This window comes from Macrosteles quadrilineatus, unplaced genomic scaffold, assembly GCF_028750875.1.
Source record: "Macrosteles quadrilineatus isolate MER2022 unplaced genomic scaffold, UCM_ALF_1.0 Scaffold_9__3_contigs__length_116548681, whole genome shotgun sequence".
NCBI classification, from domain to species: domain Eukaryota; kingdom Metazoa; phylum Arthropoda; class Insecta; order Hemiptera; family Cicadellidae; genus Macrosteles; species Macrosteles quadrilineatus.
In genome coordinates, this window is record NW_026542602.1 from 65,413,394 (window position 1) to 65,436,000 (window position 22,607).

Below are 22,607 nucleotides of genomic sequence, written 5' to 3' on the forward strand. Positions count from 1 at the left end.
CGGCTTCATTTGTTCCTGTGGTCCGCTACCCAGTCGTGCTTACCTAGTGCTCACCTGGTCCAAGCCTAGTCTGCTAGGTTTGTCGTTCGTGTGAACCGGGCCTTATACCGGTGCCAACTTTAATCCAAAATGTTTCAGGCACAAATTTGTTAGGCTACTAATGTTTGAACAGGTACAAACTCTACTTTCTTTACCGAAGCTACCCTAATTTTATAATTATTCTAAATTGCAATCTGTTGTCTATTGCCAATTTATTTCTGTAGTCTAGGAAAGTAGAAAATTTATGAGTATTGGTAGTAGCTTTACTTAAAGGTTGTTCGTTGGCAGGGTTGCTACCCGTCCCAATTCTGTTGGGACAGTCCTGATTATGGCTCCTTATGCTTGTATTTAAGTCTATATTAATCCGGGGGTAAGAGGGGCCACGTCCTAATTTTTCCCTTACAGCACCTTAGGTGGCAACCATGTTTGTTTTTGTTGTTCTCTGGTTCTAGACATATACCTTGCATTTAAAATAAAACTTTTTTAAATATAGGTAGTTTGAAAAAATAAAAATATTTTAATACTGTACTATAATTAGGCTATTATTGTTGTTTTAGGTTTTCAATCTATCATGGAACAACGAATCAACCATTTTGAGCGCAGTTTGCACAGACGAGTTACTGGACAAACCCTGTGTATTGTTTTGGACAATGGGTAACTACCATTGGTATCTGAAGCAGAAACTTGTATTTCAGTCCTCTGTGGTGAGTTTTTATGCTCAGCTCATAAAATGAGTTTAAATTATCCAGTTTGGTTAAAAATCGGTTTTATGTAGCATACTTTGCAGCAGTAGAATCAGTTGTCTATTTGTGTCAGCCAAGACTGTTTTTAGGATGTTAAAAGACTCTTAGAAACTATAAAACACTAATTAATTTTTTTAGACATAGTCTAGGACTTAAAAGAAATTTGATCGTGATGTTTTTTTAGTATTAAATTTTTCAATTCCTGCTTTTGGTACCGGTACCAAACTGTAGTGTTAAGTACATTACGGGACTTCTTATTTTACTTTAATTTATAGTGAAACTTTTCCAAAATAAAGGTTTTATACCTAATTAATAAGTTAAACCCCAATATCCCTCCACTCCACTTTTTGATGGGTCAGTTGTGAAATTAACCAAGGCTTTCAGAAAGTGGGTTTGTATCTCTACGCTAAGAAGCTATTATTAAAGGTGTCAAAATTAAAGAAGCGTCTTTTACGGTTTCCACTGAACATGCATCGCATAGGCAGTAAATTTTGCCAGTAAATTTTTACGGTACTCTTTTAGTTTTCAAATATTAAATCTTAGCTTAATTAGAAGCTATGAAAAATACTAAAATAAATATAACTCGATCAAAAACGTACTGTAACGCAATGTAAAATCCCACAGATTCACAAGATTGTATATTTGTGATTTTAACAGTTTTGTTTGTTTATAGGTTTCTCTGCAGTGGGATGATGTAATTGGCAACCTCGCTCATATTCTATTGGCCGATGGAACTTTCTATATCTACCAGTGGGTTTGGAGTGTAGATCACAGCGCTGGAATCGCAACTGTTGATTTGGCTGCTGTTGCTGTCATAGATGGATGTAAGTTTATGAACTGTTCCTCCTTCTCTAGGCCTACATTTAGAGTTTTATAACAGTTTTCATGCCACACTGTGAGAATTTGTGATATCAAGTGAGTTTGTGATGGACTTTAGTTTTTACTTCATTGTAAACTCAAGAGGTTAACGTTTATGGAAATTATCAAACTAAAACATTGAGTTACACCTCAATGAAAACCTAAATGAAAACAAACTCAATGATCAAAACAAGCAATTGAGCTTGTGTTGCTAAGTTCTATTGTATAATGGTGAACTCACTTTGTTAGGTGATATAAAATTATCAGCGTTCAAGAAGTGTGTTATTCCTCCGCCAATGTGCAGTGGAACCGTCACCCTGCCTTGTTCGGCTCTAGAGGTCGCCTTCGCCCCACACTGTGGTATCAATACTGAAGGGTAAGATAGGATACAGTTGAACGTAAGCTAATAAGTGAATAACAAACTATCCTTCTATAGTTTTTGTTTTTGAGAAATGAGAACAATTCATGTTTTAGACAATTACTTACTCTTACTCCCATGGCCATATCCTAGAAGGGTTTTGGCCTCGCCAACAATTGCTCGCTATCTTTCACGGTTGTATGCCTCATCTACTCCCGCCCCTGCTCTTACAACGCTGTCCCATCTTCTTTTAGGCCTTCCGGTTGTCTTCTCCCTCTCGGCTGCCCTTCTCCTACTTCCTTAAATATCCTTACTTCCTTTATCCCTTCTCAAGACATGTCCAACCCAGCTTAGCCGTCTAACTCTTGTTTTAGAAAATAAATATAATATTTACTAGGCTAAATACACTTCTTCTGTGTGTCATAGCCTTCTTAGCGTGTTAGCTAAAGGTGTTCTTTATGTCAATCTTATTTTAATCTTTTTCAGACATTTAACAAGCATTGATAGATACTCTGATTAGTTAAAAAATTATAAAACATTTCAATGGACTCCCAACAATATAGAAACTCAAGTGAAATATTGTTTTTCGTTCCAGTGATTCAAAATTGAGTCCCAATGACTTGATTGTTTATCTAAGTGACGGCCGCCTGGGAATAATCAATGGATTGGAGACAACACTTCGCTTACAAAGTAAGCCTAATTTGTAATCATCAGTTGTTTCGCACAATTGACTTCCTAGTCTTCTGTAAGGTTTTTGTTGAATACATCATCTTTCTTGGTAAACTCTAACAGTAACCAATCAAATAACAGTAACAGTAACAGTAATCAAATAACTTTATTGAAAACTCCCTTGTAACGGAAAACTATGTTGTAATGTTTGCCTCTGCTATGTAATAGGTGTGATACCTGTGGTGTGGGGCAGTGAGGTAACAGTAGAGGCTAACAGTGTCTCCCATTGGACTTGGATCTCTCATGATAAGCTGGTCTGTACGGCTCACTGTGACAATACAGGCACTTACCTATGTCTTGTGCAGTTGAGTGAAGAAGCAGCTACTGTCATGTAAGTTCTTCATTCAATTTTGTACCTAATTAAACATGTCTTATGTTTTTTTCCTTCTGGTCAGCCTCTAAAATTATTATACTAAGATACTAAGCACTAGATAGTGTACACTGCACAGAAAACCCCCTCTCAACTGACCTCGCATTAGCCGATAATCAGATTATCCGCCCTCGATCGTAAAATATTGCAGTCACCTTGCTTTTAACCGCTGCATTCTAGGAATCTCGGCATTTCCACTCCCACTTGGCGATGGGAACTATACGCTTATCTCCACAGGATTTGGACTAAAATTAAGTTATTTTGTATTCATCCCAAAAAATGTTGTTTCTGAAAACAGCTGTTGCTATTTTTGTAATACAATCTAGAATTATCTTATCGCTAGAGTAAACAAACAACGCAACTTGTAGAGAGAGCTGGGGAGGGGGGTAACTACTTCAAGGTCAAGATAGTTTTTGAGACTTGAGTCTCCAGCTAGAGGCTATAAATAATCATCCTGTCTCGTAACAAAATGGTTGCTTGCATATTTAATGTTGTTAAAAAGTACTGTACTGCATTAAAATACATTTGGAAGTATCAATTAATATTATATTACTAAAGTTATCAAAATGATAATTTTATTGACTCTTGCCTACAACTATAATTTATTCCACTGAAAGTATTTGACTTAACAGTGTTTTTGTTTATTTGTAACTGTTCTATCAATATGAAAAAGGAGATAAGTGTAATTACTTTATTTCATAAATAATGCAAGTACAACTTCAAAATAATCCTACTATTAATATTATAAATGAGAAAGTTTGGATGTATGGATATGTATGTATGTTTGTGACAAGTAAACGTGAAAAATACTGGTTGGATTGGGCTGAAATGTGGTGTAATGATAGCTCACATTCCCGATTAACATATAGACGCATTCTTATCTCAAAAGTTCTTTCAGGCTCCGCCCCAGTGGCTCTGGAGTTTCCCATGTTAACCTTATGAGTAATCATATTTAAAAGGAATAAAACCATTTTGTCAGCTGTTTCAAATACACAAGTTGGTTCTATGATATTAAATGGCATTAACAAGTTATAAGGTTTACCAACAGGGTGCAGTACTATTAATTTTAATATAAAACTTCATTATAGAATTTTTTTCTAATTTATGTCAATAGATACTTTTAGTGCAGCCGAATTTTGTTTCTAAAAGCGTTGGTGGATGTGCTTTTTTATACAACAAATGTAAAGATCAAAATGTATTTTGTGTCCTCTTCCCGTGCAAAGCACGGGTATAGCAGCTAGTGATTATATATTTCCAAATTAATAGCACTTCATTTTGTTATGTTTTTAGGGAGTGCTCTTTTTAACCGACCTTTTGAGCTATCCAACCTTGGTCCGGTCCCATTAGGGTTGGTTAAGGCGGTCTACTGTACTTGATATGCGTTTCATGTTTCAACCAAGGAGATAAGCTTATATCTTGCTCGTATACCATCTGTTGTAACTCCTTGTGTTTCTCTGTGTAGTTCTAAGGTTGCTGTGGACGAGCCCGTCGTCACGGTGTCCCAGATCAGCGGAACTACGTCTGCGCTCGTACAGCTTTGTACTGGAGACCTGTTAACAATAGAGCCAGACGGCAACATGACACCACATTCAACTTTGCCTGATCCTTGCGTCTCTGTTAGATGTATCGGTGAGTGAACCTGTCATGAACATAATTTGCTGCAATTGTTTTAAAACTGGTTTTAAAAATAGTTGAACTTAACCCTCCGAGTGTCCCTTGTTTTGGCCTTAATGTCTGCCTATTTTTTGCTCATTTGCAAGGTTTTATTAAAACGGATCTGAGAAGCTTGAAAACAATGTTAATTATACTGTTCTATATACCATTTTGTTTGGAAAATCATGGGCTTCAATATTATACATAGAACATAAGGAACATTTGTTTCAAAAAAAAGTTTTAGGTAAAAAAAAAATATTTTGGAAAATGTTCAAAAAAAAAATAAGTTCGCGCTCAATGAAATTGTATAAATTATAGGCCTATAAATATTTGAAAATAGCCACTTTGTTCTAAATTTTATGAGGATTACAAATATATAATAATATAAGGACGTAGATTTGCAAATAAATAAGTTATGGGCAAAATACAGATTTCAGTACATAGCGTTTAGCTAAGAATGCATAGCCTAACCATAGCTAGGAATCTGGCTGATAATTTACATCAATATCACTACCTACTTCTTCAGGATCATCAACCAGCTCTTCAAAATCACTTAAATCTTCTTATAATGCACCACGTATATCACTACTTTTGATTTTTAACACTAAAACAATGATAAACGTAATAAAACACATCAGTCCTCGGTCCGAGGATAACCAAGCTGTTTACAAATACGCACGTCAGCTGTCTGCTACAATATTTTTGGAACGAAAATGAATAGCGCTTAGAGACAGACCTCCGGAGAAAGCTCTGAATCTGTAAAATAAAACGATACCTAACTCGATCCAGTTCAATCCGATTTTGTCAGTCATAGAGCCTTCGCCGTAAACAGTGTTTGTGAGTCGCTGCAGCGACATAAAACACTACACAAAGTGTGTTATGTGTCGCTGCAGCGACAAATAACACTCGAAGGGTTAAGGTGTACCATATTAAAGTCCATCCGTGTTAGTAAATTCTGCTTTTGATATACTTGTTTTAATTTTAACAGTTAAAAAGCATCGAATTCAAAGTATTGTGATGAGTAATTAAATGCTCACAATTTCTAAATAGACATCCATATACTTTTTAATCACATGCTGTTCCCAGGTACTCACATATTTGCTCGTGATCAGAACAATCAGATGTTTGTCGATGGTGAATGTGTTGCGACCAACGTAACCTCGTACTACTGTCTCCTGCAGTTCCTAGTGATGACCTTGAGCAGTCATCAGCTGTGCATAACCAACATCAACTCAGGATTTAAGGTTAGGCCTATCATTGACAACAGACATTTTAGAAATTATTTTGATTGTTTCTTATTCTTATTTTTTTTTTCAGGCCCCAAAATGTGTTTGCAAATAACAGCCTAGTGAAGAGCCATGAATCAGATGTTGATTATTATCAGCATATTAATAATAATTAACATCATTAACATATGCTGTGTAATTTTAAGATTCAAGGTGGAAAATATCAATGCCATTGTTGTAATTATTGTGTTCTGTAGTAGTCTCTGTTACAACACATATATATGTTGAAAATATTACCACTCTGCAAAGCTTGCCGATGTCCTACACAAAACCTCACAACTAGAACTATTGTGTCAGTAGGGTTAACTCAGTTATATTTGCAGATGCTAGATGGCAGTGACACATGTCATCAGGTAGAAGGAGGGACTCGTCTAGTGGTGTGTGTCAGACACTCGGTATTTTCTTTTTAATGTCCGACCTTCACATCCTAGGACGCTAGTTCTAGCCCGGAACTACTTCAGGCTAGTCCTAGTGGGTTGGGGCATAATCATAGATAAAATCCATTGGTGATTGGTGGGATTTGAACCCTGGACCTCGGGCACCGAAACCCTGCGCTCTACCACTAGACTAGCTTGCTCCCCATACACACTCGGTAGTAGGGTTAACTCAGTTACACTTGCAGATGCTAGATGGCAGTGACACATGTCGTCGGGTAGAACGAGGGGCTCGTCTGGTGGTGTGTGTCAGTCACTCCGTAGTGCTGCAGATGCCTCGAGGTAACTTGGAGACTATTGAGCCTCGTGCTCTTACACTGGTCACAGCGGCGGCACTCCTAGACTCTGGAGACTATGCGGCAGTTGCCAAGTTGTTACGCAGGTACACAATTAATTTTTAACTTGATCAATATCTGGTTAGTCTGGTAATTACAGCATGTTTGTTTGTTCTAGAGGCTCAGTTATAAATACTTCTATATAATGGTAGCGTATAGGGATTTCATAATACTATGACTGGGCTTTCAAACTTAGTTCAACCTGTATTTAGAACCCAAATTAACTGGTCACTTAGCTAAAGAACCTAGAGGATGTAGCCTGAGGTCCATCTAATGTCGAAGTAAAGAACAACAGAGCTATTTCCAATCCTGAATACGTTGTAATCAGCTTGTTTTTATATATCACTTAAACATTTTTTTAAACTTCTGATTCTTGTTCTTGGTGCACTTTACTTCTGGTGGTAAAAATTATCAGTCTTTCTAGTTGATAGCAGATCCAGCCTGATGTATTTATTATGTAATAGCGATGTAAATATGTAAATATGTAATATCATTGCACTGATGATGTTATTAGCCAAATGAAACAGATTACTCAGATTAACTGCAAGTCATACTAAAACTGGAATTTGGTCTCTAGGATCTCCTACGTGTCATTAATTCTCCTACCTTTCTCAATTTATTATACAAACTTGAGATGATTTACAATGTTTCAGGCAGAGGATCAACTTAAACCTGTGTGTGGATCACAACCCGTCGTTGTTCCTGTTGTCAGTGCCGAGGTTCGTGGCTCAGATACAGGATCCACAGTGGCTCAGTGTGTTTGTGGCTGAGCTCAGTGATCAGGACATCACTCACACCATGTACAAGGACTTCTACACCAACCAGGTCATTGTCCACATGTAGGCTACGATGCGTTAGTTGTTGTGCTTATACTAGAGGCTGCCTCAAATTAAACTAATCATGTCTAGCCATGCATAGGAGCTGTGTAAAGTTGTTTACTAGACTAACAAAGATGCCCTCCCATTTCAGCTATCAATTAATCCACAGAATCCCCCCCCTCCCCCACCACCATTCAACGACCCCCCATTCTGTCCCATTTCAATCACAGAATTGTATACAACAACATTTGAGATATGATGTGTTGAATTCACAGTAGGCCTATGTAATAATTTATGTATCTTTTTGGTATAACATGAGTAAATGAAATGGATAAATTAGACCAGTGTGTTCAACCACTTGGTTTGGTAGAGGTGTGTAATTAAAGCTTCTTGTATCATAAATTTATTTACAGATACTCACTGAACATTTAAACTTGCTGACCTTAAACAAACAAAGTAAAGACGAATTATTGTAATTTGTACTCAAATATATTTAGTAGTCTTTAAGGTTTACTTGTTGTAAATGCTATGTTGTTCAGCAGACAGGGAGAGGGCCTCCAATGGCAGACAAGGTGACACGGGTTTGTTCTGCTCTTAGAGAAGCCATGAGCCAGACTGACAAAGATCGTGAAAGGTAAATAATTAGATTTAGGTCATTTTTACACTGTGTTTAAGCTCGTAAAAATCAAGCAACTATGTTACCACCAAAATCAACAAATCTTTCTGAAAATAATGGTAGTAAAAAATTTAAAAATATTAAATATTAACCAATACCTCCGCTACAGCAAACCTGCAGACTAAGCGAATTTCCATTTGCCTGATTGGATTTACTCTAAAATATCTCCTTAAAAATATCACATTTATTTATTCCTTATTTAAATAGCATTGGTTTAGGGTCATTCCATATCAAATCAACAAGGCTCTCAACCTGACCATCTTGGATTTTGATGAAATGTTGCATACTTGTAGTATTTTGAGTCCTGAATCCAAATATGCTTTTTAAAAAAATCTATCTTTTATAGTTTTTATGATATAAATATTTGAAAATGGTAAAAATTGGTGTTTTTTACCGTGCGCGCAAATCTAAAATGTTGTCTAGGATGAGTTCTATTAATCCTATCAAGTTGTACAATGGCTCATTTTAAAGAGGATTCAAATGCCTTTAATCTGATACCAAACTCAACCTACTTTGGTAAAAATTAATTTTTTTTTTAAATTTCAAAATATGTTTTTGAAAAAAAATTTAAGATAGTGTTTTTTGAAAAATTTGAAAATTACATATGTTAAAGAATGTAATCTAGTAAGTTCATTATAAAAATTTCAAAATGGGATGATGATGGGATCAGCAGTTATGATAAAAATACTTTACTATGGTTCACTGTTTCCAAGCGTTTTGGCGCATACAGCGTGTACGTACTAACCTAAATGTATCATTTAATAAGAGTCTATTAATTATATGATTAAAATTAAAAATATCTGCCTATATTTGAACTATGTTTGTCATATTTTGCTATAATATAAACTAAATCTAGCAAATAAACAACATTATTCAAGTTAACAGAGTTTCCGTCAACCTTTGAACATGGGGGCTACTTTGAACAAACTTTCCACTTTTCATATTTTATTTTTTTTTTCATATTAATTTTATCTTTAAATGATAATGTTTATTATAATTTTCTATTCCCAGATAAATACTCTTCTTAAAAAAAATATTTAATAGTGCATACTATGGTTCTACAAAAAATTAAAAATACTTATTTTTCACTGAAATTTTTTAGTAAAAAAAAGTCGTCCAAACATCCATGTCTACAGCAAACCCAGTAAGTTTATGATTTATGACTTAAAACCATAATTGAATAGCCCATTTATCTGGGATTAAGAAAATACCTGCTTTGATTACATTATAAGCAGTAATAACTTTAAAAAAAAGAAAGAAAAAATTACCTAATTTGCTGACCCTTACTTATGGCGTCGCGAACCTTAGTTCTGGAGCAAAATTTCCCGGACATGAAAAAAAAATACTTGGGTTTTAAGTGTTATTTTTTTAAATGATTTTTCGAATGAGAACAGATGTTTTGAGCTTTAGTTATTATTAGCAGCCATAATCCAATTCCTTTATTTGACTGCTATGATATTTAAAAAATACCCTTGCAAAGTTAAAAAATAACCGAACGGACATTTTGAAAATTCTCCGTAACTTTTTTTAATTTTTGACATATCAAAATAGAAGTTATACAGAAATGTGGTATGCGGTTTGTGGTATTTAAATCCACAAATCAGTTTTCACTAAACAAATTTTAATTGTTAAAGTAAGAATACATTATTTATACTTATGAGCAGACATTTCCCCAAAACTAAATAATTAGACTATCATGGAATATTATCTATGTATCAATAATAAGGTTACTACAGGATTTAAATAGATTGATCACAGTATATTGTGTGACAAAATTATCAATGCTTGTTTGTCTCTCTCTCTTGTCACGAGAGGAAAGACAGACAAACATGGACCTATGGGTTTTGGGTCAGGTTCCTCAGTATTTTCCAGTTGTTGCAACGATTTACTGTAATTAATCTTTAAGTCTGCCTTTTCACTAGGCTGGAGACACTAGTCAGCCACTAGATCTGTGCAAAATCACATTGTGAAGCACTTTACGTTTACACTATCAGGTCGCAGCGACCCACCTCGGCAGTAGCGACCCGGTCTTGAGAAGTTGTAATTTGTTTGACAGGTACACAGGTCTAACTTATGTTTGTCAGTCTTTCCTCTTGTCTCAAGACCGAGTCGCTACAGCCGAGGTGGGTCGCTGCGACCTGATAGTGTAAACGTAAAGTGCTTCACAATGTGATTTTGCACAGATCTAGTGGCTGACTAGTGTCTCCAGCCTAGTGAAAAGCCAGACTTAAAGATTGATTACAGTAAATCGTTGCAACACAACTAACTGGAAAAGACTGAGGAACCTGAACCAAAACCCATTGGTCCATGTTTGTTCAAAGGTTGACGGAAACTCTGTTAACTTGAATAATGTTGTTTACTTGCTAGATTTAGTTTATATATAGCAAAATATGACATATATAATTCAAATATAGGCAGATATTTTTAATTTTAATCATATAATTAATAGACTCTTATTTAATGATACATTTAGGTTAGTACTTACACGCTGTATGCGCCAAAACGCTTGGAAACAGTGAACCATAGTCAAGTATTTTTATCATAACTGCTGATCCCATTATCATCCCATTTTGAAATTTTTATAATGTACTTACTAGATTACATTCTTTAACATATGTAATTTTCAAATTTTTCAAAAAACACTATCTTAAATTTTTTTTCAAAAACATATTTTGAAATCTTCAAAAAAAATTAATTTTTACCAAAGTAGGTTGAGTTTGGTATCAGATTAAAGGCATTTGAATCCTCTTTAAAATGAGCCATTGTACAACTTGATAGGATTAATAGAACTCATCCTAGACAACATTTTAGATTTGCGCGCACGGTAAAAAACGCCAATTTTTACCATTTTCAAATATTTATATCATAAAAACTATAAAAGATAGATTTTTTTAAAAAGCATATTTGGATTCAGGACTCAAAATACTACAAGTATGCAAAATTTCATCAAAATCCAAGATGGTCAGGTTGAAAATAATTTTTTATTTGTTGATTTCATATGGAATGACCCTTTAACGAGTAATTAGGTTTGCTGCAACAGGGAGGGTAAAAAAGTGTTTTTTCGTTTTTTGTGGGTGAAATGTTAATAGTTTAGTTTGAAATCAATAAATTGTCCAAAATTGATCAAAATATATTCATAAACAAGCAAATTACAACTGTTTATTTATTCTCCATAAGAATAACATGGGAATTTTTTTGGAATTTTCTCCGTAACCATTAGGCGCATGATAATGCTTCAATATTATAGGCCCTACTAATTAATTTGTTTTTTTTAAGCTCTACAAAATAGTTTGGAAATAAATTGCAAAATTTAATTTTGTTTTGAGCTTCAAAAATGGGAAAACCCTATTTTTACCCACATAAACCCCTGTTCCTATTCTACGATCATGCTGGTCCACGAACTCATGCGAATAATGTAGGTTTACACATTTGTACTCAAAATTGAATCACTTGTACTCGAGTTATCGTGCTAACGGACTTATGTATATATGTATATGAATTTGAACGGAAGGTGTGTTTGGCCTCTAGGGACCTCAAAATGGAAAAGTAAAGTGTATTTCAAAAATAGAGAGGTATAATGAAGCTATTTTAAGTCTGGACACAGCATGGTTAGCGTGCTAAGTACACAAGAGCTTCGGAAAAGCTTATTGGCAATGAAGACTTCACTGCGCCGTTTGGCCCTGATAACACTCGAGTTACAATCCAATTTAATACTGTTTGTTCATGGATCCTTCAGCCATTCATTTATTAAGATAACGTGTAAAATCCTAATAGTTTTCGATTATTTGAGGTTTGCTCTGGTTTAACAAACAAACGTTTGTTTGGAAAACTTATTATGCTATTGGTTTGGCACTGAGATTGGTCGTGAGAGTTTAAACCCCGATGTCTTAGTCACAAACTGTTCAAGCTAGTCACAAAGCTTTAGGTTTTTTATGAGTATCGACTACATACTTTAGTCAGTCATTTTATTCACACACACACAGTTTTGAATATAAAGGTTACGTATGGTAATTTGTTACATTGTAGTATCATTACACAGCTTTAGTATCATCGCATCAGTTGAAGAATCATCAAAACTTTGCATTGTTTCTTTATTGACCTAATGTAAGTATGTCTTTATATAGGGTGACACAAAGGAACCGGACGTTTTTTAAATAAGTAGTACACAGTAGTTAAAAGGAATAAACTGGTTTTAATAATGCACATAGTGAGGTAAACATTTGCCATTTGTTGCAAAACCGCCATTTTTTGAAAATGACGTCATGCATACGGCGGCCATGCACTTATCTACAAATGTTCATTCTGGTCTGAAAATCCTCTGAAACTCGGGTCAGGAGGTTCAATGCCATTGATATCTTCTGTGATTGCAAACTTCAAATCCTCTAGAGTGCGTGGTTTGTAAGCATGAACACGCTCCTTAAGAAACCCCAAAAGGATATAATCACTAGTGGACAAGCCAGATGATCTTGGCGGCCACGGCATGTCACCAAAGCGAGAAATCATCTTGTTAGGAAACATTCATTCAATACTGCTCTCACTCTGGCGATGTTTTCGGGTGTTCTCGAAGTTCTAACAAGGCTTGGTGGTTTCTTTCTTGTTATATTCCCAGTTGTTTGGAACCGTGACACCCATCTTAATAGCGTATTTCGGCTTGGAACCGTTCCATGGCGTTCAATATTAAAATGTCGACTAAATTTCCGCTGGATTTGACGACGGATTCGCCATTTCGGACCAAAGTATTGTATGCGAAAACACGATGGTCTAGGGTCCACTGAGCCATTTCAACAAAAATGGCAAGCCTCACTGAAGGTAAAGACATAACTTCAATCTTCCTACCACGTGCAACAACAATGGAACAGCTGTTTAAAAAACGTCCGGTTCCTTTGTGTCACCCTGTACAAATTGAACATAGAAAAAAGGTGCTATTTCAGAGTGAACTGTTATTGTCTCCCATGGTTATTGATTCACTTAAGATTGAATGTAGTTGTAATCAATACAATTGTGTCCACCATCAAGTTGACCAGAGAACAATCAATATCAAACAGCACATGTGGAGTGTCCAAGTAGGCGTCGTCGATGAGGCTAGACAGTTTGGTGTACACTTTTGAGGCGGAGTTTGAGAGTGAGAGTGACCGTTGGACTTGAAGGATAGAGAGACGTCTCCTTTTGTACTTCACCAACCCACTGAGTGCAAAGTTCAGCACTAATACCATCGCATTCACAATTAGTGACAAGTATTTAATGCTCTTCATTTCTAACACATTTGAATCCTGGTTAGAGAATATGCTGTAAGATTGCATTAGGAACGTAGGACAATAAAAAAAACTATCGAACGTTTTAAAAACGAGTACATAGTAAGACCAAGATTGATACCTGACTTGAAGATTGTTTAGCTGTAACACTATTTGGAGGATATTTGGCTTTGTTTCTTCTATGGTGATTATATCAGCTGAGGCGTATTCTACATCGAAAGTGTATCTTTCCTTAAAGTTCCTACTCCTGCCTGGGATGAGAGCTGCAGGTGAACGAACCTTCTCGCTCTCAGTGTGTTTTGCATATAAATACTGACTGACGCATTCTAGCATTTCCAGTTCAGTAGTTCTAAACATCAAATAGAAAAAATAGAATGCCCATGATACAAACAGAAACGCAAATTGTTTGATAAATGCTATTGTGATTGAAAATACTTTTGACTGCACACCAAACATTACGTCTTCTTCGTCCTGCATACCATAGTACCCATCTAACAAAATCACTAAGAAGATCCAAACGGTTTCGAGGATTTTGAAGAGAGTAAACATATTCTTACTCTTTTGTTGTCTTAGGGTTATCATCACAAACTTGAGATGTTTCTTTAATGAGTCCATCACATCATTTAATAAGTGATGGCATTTCAAGTTGTAGATTGCGCAAGTGAACGTCTCGAAGCCAAAATAAGCATAAACAATTCTGATGTATGTGAAGTTGTCTGATGATGGATCGTCAGCTATTTTGGTACTTGCATTCCAAATATAATCAAACGAGACATACAAATAGCATAAAATGCAGAACACCTGAAATATTCGTGAGCCACGTTTACTTATTGTAGAAGCTCCAGAGAGACAATTAAGGACCGTTCCTATTTTTAAGAAGAACATAATTCCTGATTTAAAGACCCAAAGTTTTTACTGAAAGTGTATGGGGCTACGTTGTGTATACGTAGGCCTAATACATCCTGTTTGTAATGGCCCGTTGCTATGGGGTTTTCCATTAGCATTTACATTGAGTTAATAGATCGGAACTGAAGGAGGATAATATTATTAAAGCTTATATGCTTTTAGTTATATTGTAAAACGATCAATACAAAACACTCAGCGCGGTGACTATGTTTATACTATTTGTATTTGGCAACATTAAATATTTTTTAGATCTTAACATTTTACTTAGTCTTTTGTTTAAAACAGCAACGTCAAAAGATTTAATTTATCTTCACACCAATGTGGCTATGATCTTTGCCACCATATTTTCCCCTTTTCTTTTTTTTTAAGAGGTTAGCGACCTCTTTTATCCTTGCATTTGCCCATCACATAGGCTACATATCTGTGCGTGGAACGTATCCAGCAAAGCAATGGGTGAGCCGGTACAGTACAAAGGTGAACTGTACTGATAAAATGTTAGTGGCAGTGACCAGGATCCAAACCCACAACATCACTGCCTTGGGCCCGAAGTCCGTGACGCTTCTAACTGAGCCACCGACTCACCTAAACTAAAATCTCTCTTATCTTGCATGTCTCAAAATCCTAAATACTTATCAAGTCTGACAATTAGTGATTCCCTGTAAGAATTTGTATTACTACATCCCAATCCGAGTTTATTTATATCATATGGTGTCCTAAAATTTGGAATCATATGCTGTTCATGTTTCCAGTTAATTATGGATTTCTTTAATGACATGGCAGAGGTTTTGGGAGTTTTCCATTTTAATCCCTTTTAATAGTTGGAATTTGTCCTACTCCCTTCAGGTTAAAATTAAGGGTTCACTGTAACATCAAATCTTTCTTTTTAATTTGAACATGATGGGTGTTGTGACTTTGTAGGTATGAACAGCCAATCTTGTCCTCACTAGTGCGTGAAGGTTGTTTGGCCGAGGCGATCGCAGCTGCAGACTCCGACCAGGCACTTAACTATCTTGCGCTGCTCGTAGATACTGACAGACTCTATGACGCAGCCCTAGGCGCTTACAATCTGGATAAGGCACTAAAGATTGCAGGTAAAATATTTTATCTTCACTTAAGAAAAAAGTTGTGATCTTAGACCCTGTAACTCTGCACAACTACTTTTATTGTGCTTATTTGTTTATGGAGTTTTGGGAAAAAGACATTTAATGCACTCATTAGGTGGCCATGTACACCTTAATTGATTTTGCTAAGTGAAATCATTCAGTAAAACATAACCTGTTAAGAAGAATAGGAAGGATACACAACTAACTCAACAAGTTCTTAAAGAATAATTTTAGATGGAACATTACCCTCATCGATTTTATAAGTATTTTAATTTTTATTATTATTAGAAAATGAAATTTTATTCGGCCAAGCTGTGGTGCCTTGCTATCTACAGCTCATAACATCTCATTTGGACGGGCTCATGGAAGTGAAGAATTTGGGAACTACTATCAGTGTCTTTATTTAGCGTTCTTTTGTCTCCATTGGGTGCAGGAGACGTAAGTCAAGAAACCTTATCTAGAAAAAGATTTCTGCAGTAATATATTTTGAGAAAATTGAGTGAAGCTAAGCTACAGTGAGTGAGCAATATATTATTTCATTATTTGTTTAAGGAAAGACACTGAAAGATCCAAAGGAGTATGTTCCTTACCTGAATGAGCTGCGCTCAATGGATCCACCTTTTATGAGGTTTACAATTGATAAGCGTTTGCGCAAAACTAAGTCTGCTCTGCGCAACCTTGCACAGTGCGCAGACAAAGGAGAAGAGTGTCTACAGTATGTGCAAGAAACAGGTCTCTACAACCTGGGCTTGCAACTGTTCAAAAACCAAACTCAAATGTAAGTAGTTTTATAACTTAATTGTCATTGACGAGGGCCTAAAAATTAGTTAGGGCGGGTTTCTGAGTCAGGGATTTATAAGTCCATAACTAGGCTAGTCATGGATCAAAATTAGTCATGTACTAAAAATTCACTGTCTGAGTCAAGGATTAAGGACACATGGACTAATTTAACGCGGGTACTTAGTTTAGTCAGAGATTAAAAGAGCTCATGATTTTCAAGGGAAATGTAGGGTAATTTGTGCCGCCGTGCTGGCAACACTGTCAGTTTGATGTGCCCACTGCTCTGAAATAGTAAACAAAACAACGATCTCAGTCAAACCTTGGTTTTGAGGTTATTTCTGTTTTAATTCATTTATCATTATAATATATTTTATTATTATTATAAACTAGTTGTATCGTAAAATTTTAAAGTTAGGATTGGTGTTTCATCCTATTTCTTTTAAATAAGTTAATTGTAAGTTAAATGAATACTAGGCCAGCCCTATCATTATAGATCTAGATAACTTTCTGATGAGTGATTTAAGACAAGGAAATTATAAAGTAGTGTATGAACAAAATTAACATATTTTAAGAAACCTAATACTAAATGATGAATGTATGAAATTAAATATTACAACTTTTAGGAGAAAAAGGTCTCTGGATGAGGTCTGCACAAGATAAAACCCTAAACTATTTACAAATATATTTACAAACTAATTAAAACTCTATTTAGTATTTTATTTTATTTTATTCTCTTCTATTTTATTATCTCACAGAGTTTTTTGAAAAGCTATACCTATCCTTGAATTCATCCTCATTTAAGTCATCAAATGGATTGTTTTCCCGCTCACGACGAATTCGCGGCCCACGAAAACGGTAAAAATCATGATAATCAATGTAATCTATAATCACCTTAAACTTTAACACACAAAAATGGCTTAGGTTAAAAGTGGACGACTAAAATTAATCCTACCCCTATGCAGGATTAAAATCTAGCATGTTTTAATCCGTGGACTAAAGTATAATTTCTTTAGTTCAGACTTAAAAACTAGTTCTTGACTAATATTAGTCGATGACTTATAAGTACTCGAATCAGAAAGATATTTTTCTTAGTCCAGTACTAAAATGAGCTTTAGTCTAAGACTAGCGCTAATACCTGAATCAGAAACCCGCCCTTAATCATTATTAATAATAAAAGGTTTAAATTACCTGTATCTATCAAGTGATCCTGGTTTGTAGTTAGTTGACTACCGATGTTTCGTGTTTATTAACACATCTTATTAATAATGCACCAAGTATGCTGCAGGCTGTCTGTCTCCTGACTTTATACCATAAATAAACAAAATAACCTGTTCGTGTACTTAAGAATTTAAGGTATTGTTGATTTGTTTGTATAATTATAGGAAATCGGAAAATCCATTTATACGCTAATAAAAACCTGATCCGATTTCTATACTCAATACTAATGAAACTAAACATTATCCGATCCTAACTCTTTTTGAGTCAAGATCGTTTCCTAAAAATTAAACTTATTCATCTTGCATCAAAGTCAGAGACAACAATATCTAACCCAACAATACATCTAGCATAATCTTCTTACCCATAAGTTTGACTATATTTTCAATTTACTTTTAAACTTGTTCAGGTATGAAAAGATATGTTTGCTGTATGGAGAGTGGTTGCTGAAGCACTGCAGTAAGACACAGGCAGGGCTGATGCTGAGTAGAGGTGGAGACATCGCTGGGGCGTTGGCTGTCTACTCTAAAGGCGGCTACTGGAGACAGTGTCTCACCCTGGCTACCAGACACGGATATAGGTAAAATACTCTATGTGTGACTTATATTTCTTTACATACATTGTCTAGGACATGCATATATGCTCTATTGGCTTTTGATAGACATGTGGAATCCTCAACCTGTAAACTAAATCGAAACCCGCCAAAAATCTATTTTTACATTTGACAGACTGGCTAACCTCAAACTCCAAATCAAATTAGATGGTGCTTAATCAAATTTAATGTAGGTTAATCACCATCCACAGTGGAAGTTACTTTGGATTCATTTCTAATGTAATGAGTCATTAGTAAAAGATGCCTATAGGATGAAATGACCAATATTGTACAGTGCCTAGCTGGGTTTACAAGGAAATGTGTTTTTTTCAAGGAAAGATTAAAACAAGCAGCTGATCACAAATGGCAAACATTACGTCATTGCCGTCTTCTATCGTGACGTCATGCTTGACGAGCATTACATCCTGTTTTTTAGTGTGGCCTTGTTCTACATTGGAATTAAAACTACATTGAAGGTTTTGTATACTACAGCTGTGTCCCTGGAGTGAATGGTAAACTTTTATGTTTACCAAATTACCAAATGAACAGTGTTCGTGTTCATGTTCATTCGTAGGCTTAAGCGGCCAGTGTCATCACTGAATTCTCAGTCCTCCGGTGAAAGCCGCATGAGTCTCAGCTCTGCCACTTGCATGGGTGAAACATTTGGTATTGTTCATAGTGTATATCGACTTGACATGCTCTCACCGGAAGATCAAGAATTCAATGTTCATGGAATGGACATCCTCTTAGACACAGTAATGCCACAACAGCATTTAGTGGCATTCATATGGTTACGCCTCACCAAGTCACAAAGAGTCTGAATTTAGGAAGTACAATAAGACCATACTCCTGTGATTGATGCCCTGTTAAAAGATTTGTCAATTGAAGTCCTGTAACACACTTCTACTGACAGCCACCCAGTTGATGGAAGCTTGGAAGCTATTGGTAGGGAAAGACCATCATTGGCTGGACTGATGCTAGATGTTGTTGTTGTGTTGCAGTGATGTACAGTTGACAGAGATGAGCGAGTCAATGTACTCAGCACTAGTCAGCAGTGAACAGCATGCTGAGGCAGCACTGTTGTGTGAACATCAGCAATGGTGGGACAATGCCATCATCAGCTGGACTGATGCTAGATGTTGTTGTTGTGTTACAGTGATGTACAGTTGACAGAGATGAGCGAGTCAATGTACTCAGCACTAGTCAGCAGTGAACAGCATGCTGAGGCAGCACTGTTGTGTGAACATCAGCAATGGTGAGACAAGGCCATCATCAGCTGGACTGATGCTAGATGTTGTTGTTGTGTTACAGTGATGTACAGTTGACAGAGATGAGTGAGTCAATGTACTCAGCACTAGTCAGCAGTGAACAGCATGCTGAGGCAGCACTGTTGTGTGAACATCAGCAATGGTGAGACAAGGCCATCATCAGCTGTACTGATGTTGTTGTTGTGTTGCAGTGATGTACAGTTGACAGAGATGAGTGAGTCAATGTACTCAGCACTAGTCAGCAGTGAACAGCATGCTGAGGCAGCACTGTTGTGTGAACATCAGCAATGGTGGGACAAGGCCATCATCAGCTGGACTGATGCTAGATGTTGTTGTGTTGCAGTGATGTACAGTTGACAGAGATGAGTGAGTCAATGTACTCAGCACTAGTCAGCAGTGAACAGCATGCTGAGGCAGCACTGTTGTGTGAACATCAGCAATGGTGAGACAAGGCCATCATCAGCTGTACTGATGTTGTTGTTGTGTTGCAGTGATGTACAGTTGACAGAGATGAGTGAGTCAATGTACTCAGCACTAGTCAGCAGTGAACAGCATGCTGAGGCAGCACTGTTGTGTGAACATCAGCAATGGTGAGACAAGGCCATCATCAGCTGGACTGATGCTAGATGTTGTTGTTGTGTTACAGTGATGTACAGTTGACAGAGATGAGTGAGTCAATGTACTCAGCACTAGTCAGCAGTGAACAGCATGCTGAGGCAGCACTGTTGTGTGAACATCAGCAATGGTGAGACAAGGCCATCATCAGCTGTACTGATGTTGTTGTTGTGTTGCAGTGATGTACAGTTGACAGAGATGAGCGAGTCAATGTACTCAGCACTAGTCAGCAGTGAACAGCATGCTGAGGCAGCACTGTTGTGTGAACATCAGCAATGGTGGGACAAGGCCATCATCAGCTGGACTGATGCTAGATGTTGTTGTTGTGTTACAGTGATGTACAGTTGACAGAGATGAGCGAGTCAATGTACTCAGCACTAGTCAGCAGTGAACAGCATGCTGAGGCAGCACTGTTGTGTGAACATCAGCAATGGTGAGACAAGGCCATCATCAGCTGGACTGATGCTAGATGTTGTTGTTGTGTTACAGTGATGTACAGTTGACAGAGATGAGCGAGTCAATGTACTCAGCACTAGTCAGCAGTGAACAGCATGCTGAGGCAGCACTGTTGTGTGAACATCAGCAATGGTGAGACAAGGCCATCATCAGCTGGACTGATGCTAGATGTTGTTGTTGTGTTACAGTGATGTACAGTTGACAGAGATGAGTGAGTCAATGTACTCAGCACTAGTCAGCAGTGAACAGCATGCTGAGGCAGCACTGTTGTGTGAACATCAGCAATGGTGAGACAAGGCCATCATCAGCTGTACTGATGTTGTTGTTGTGTTGCAGTGATGTACAGTTGACAGAGATGAGTGAGTCAATGTACTCAGCACTAGTCAGCAGTGAACAGCATGCTGAGGCAGCACTGTTGTGTGAACATCAGCAATGGTGGGACAAGGCCATCATCAGCTGGACTGATGCTAGATGTTGTTGTTGTGTTACAGTGATGTACAGTTGACAGAGATGAGTGAGTCAATGTACTCAGCACTAGTCAGCAGTGAACAGCATGCTGAGGCAGCACTGTTGTGTGAACATCAGCAATGGTGGGACAAGGCCATCATCAGCTGGACTGATGCTAGATGTTGTTGTTGTGTTACAGTGATGTACAGTTGACAGAGATGAGCGAGTCAATGTACTCAGCACTAGTCAGCAGTGAACAGCATGCTGAGGCAGCACTGTTGTGTGAACATCAGCAATGGTGAGACAAGGCCATCATCAGCTGGACTGATGCTAGATGTTGTTGTTGTGTTACAGTGATGTACAGTTGACAGAGATGAGTGAGTCAATGTACTCAGCACTAGTCAGCAGTGAACAGCATGCTGAGGCAGCACTGTTGTGTGAACATCAGCAATGGTGAGACAAGGCCATCATCAGCTGTACTGATGTTGTTGTTGTGTTGCAGTGATGTACAGTTGACAGAGATGAGTGAGTCAATGTACTCAGCACTAGTCAGCAGTGAACAGCATGCTGAGGCAGCACTGTTGTGTGAACATCAGCAATGGTGGGACAAGACCATCATCAGCTGTACTGATGCTAGATGTTGTTGTTGTGTTGCAGTGATGTACATTTGACAGAGATGAGTGAGTCAATGTACTCAGCACTAGTCAGCAGTGAACAGCATGCTGAGGCAGCACTGTTGTGTGAACATCAGCAATGGTGGGACAAGGCTATCATCAGCTTTACCAATGCTAGATGTTGGTCTCAAGCAGTTTACCTGTGTTACACACGTCAACAGGATTCTCTCCTCGGTAAACACTTATCTGTTACACTCATTCATTTGCTGTCTTCCATAAATGAAAACTGATCAAAATTTGCGAGTTATTAGTAATCTATTTAATTGTTTATCAATTAAAATCTTACAGTTAAAAAATGAATTTTTTAAATATTTTTGGATTTTTGTTAAAAATATTAACTTTATTTCTGAAGATTCAAGATTCAAAGAGTCTTTATTCACACAGTACAAATTTTCGTACAAGAATAGTGTCTATTGTTACTTACTACCTAAATTAGCAATAAGAAACATTTAAACAAAATACTAAAGGCTACATTATTTTAAATTGAAATTACTATAATCTTCTATTTTGTAAGGTGCAAGGTCAAGTAAGAATGCCTTCAGTTTTTTTCATAAATTTAGATTTGTCTTTTTCATTTTTTAAAAAGCTAGGAAGTTTTCTAAAAGAATAGTTTCCAATATAAGTAGGTTTATTTTTAAAAAGCTCAACTCTTGGTTTTTCTTTAGCTAAATAATTTTTACCCCTTGTATTATAATTATGCACAAGCCATTCTTGAGTCTCAGCAATATTTAAAAAATATTTAATTGTTTCAAAAATATATAAGGCGTGAACTGTAAAAATGCCCATCCCTTTAAAATAAGATTTGACAGACTGGTTATATTTTAATTTATGTATTATCCTGATTGCTTTTGATTGTATTTTCAAAATTTTTTTAAAATTCTTTTTCTTTGTCCCACCATAAATACTAATTCCATAGTTAATATGTGATTCAATATGAGCATGATATATCATTTTAAGGACTGATCCTTCATAGAGAACTTGAACTGAGTTTTGATAAACG

General features: G+C 36.5%; 1 protein-coding gene across 2 annotated transcripts in view; it reads left to right on the top strand.

Moving 5' to 3' along the window:
• The window catches only part of LOC129004019 (elongator complex protein 1), a 31,285-nt gene that overhangs the window by 2,344 nt on the left and 6,334 nt on the right, over positions 1 to 22,607 (top strand). The window contains exons 3-16 of one of the 2 annotated variants that reach the window (XM_054432392.1): positions 597 to 743; positions 1,456 to 1,606; positions 1,890 to 2,016; positions 2,594 to 2,688; positions 2,896 to 3,058; positions 4,560 to 4,726; positions 5,837 to 5,994; positions 6,659 to 6,852; positions 7,459 to 7,630; positions 8,166 to 8,257; positions 15,376 to 15,548; positions 16,113 to 16,338; positions 17,965 to 18,135; positions 21,591 to 21,781. In XM_054432392.1, coding sequence (XP_054288367.1) covers positions 597 to 743; positions 1,456 to 1,606; positions 1,890 to 2,016; positions 2,594 to 2,688; positions 2,896 to 3,058; positions 4,560 to 4,726; positions 5,837 to 5,994; positions 6,659 to 6,852; positions 7,459 to 7,630; positions 8,166 to 8,257; positions 15,376 to 15,548; positions 16,113 to 16,338; positions 17,965 to 18,135; positions 21,591 to 21,781 — 2,227 coding nt within the window. Of the gene's footprint in view, positions 1 to 596; positions 744 to 1,455; positions 1,607 to 1,889; positions 2,017 to 2,593; positions 2,689 to 2,895; positions 3,059 to 4,559; positions 4,727 to 5,836; positions 5,995 to 6,658; positions 6,853 to 7,458; positions 7,631 to 8,165; positions 8,258 to 15,375; positions 15,549 to 16,112; positions 16,339 to 17,964; positions 18,136 to 19,458; positions 19,578 to 21,590; positions 21,782 to 22,607 lie in introns of those variants that run through there. The other variant, XM_054432393.1, reaches the window with a different exon arrangement.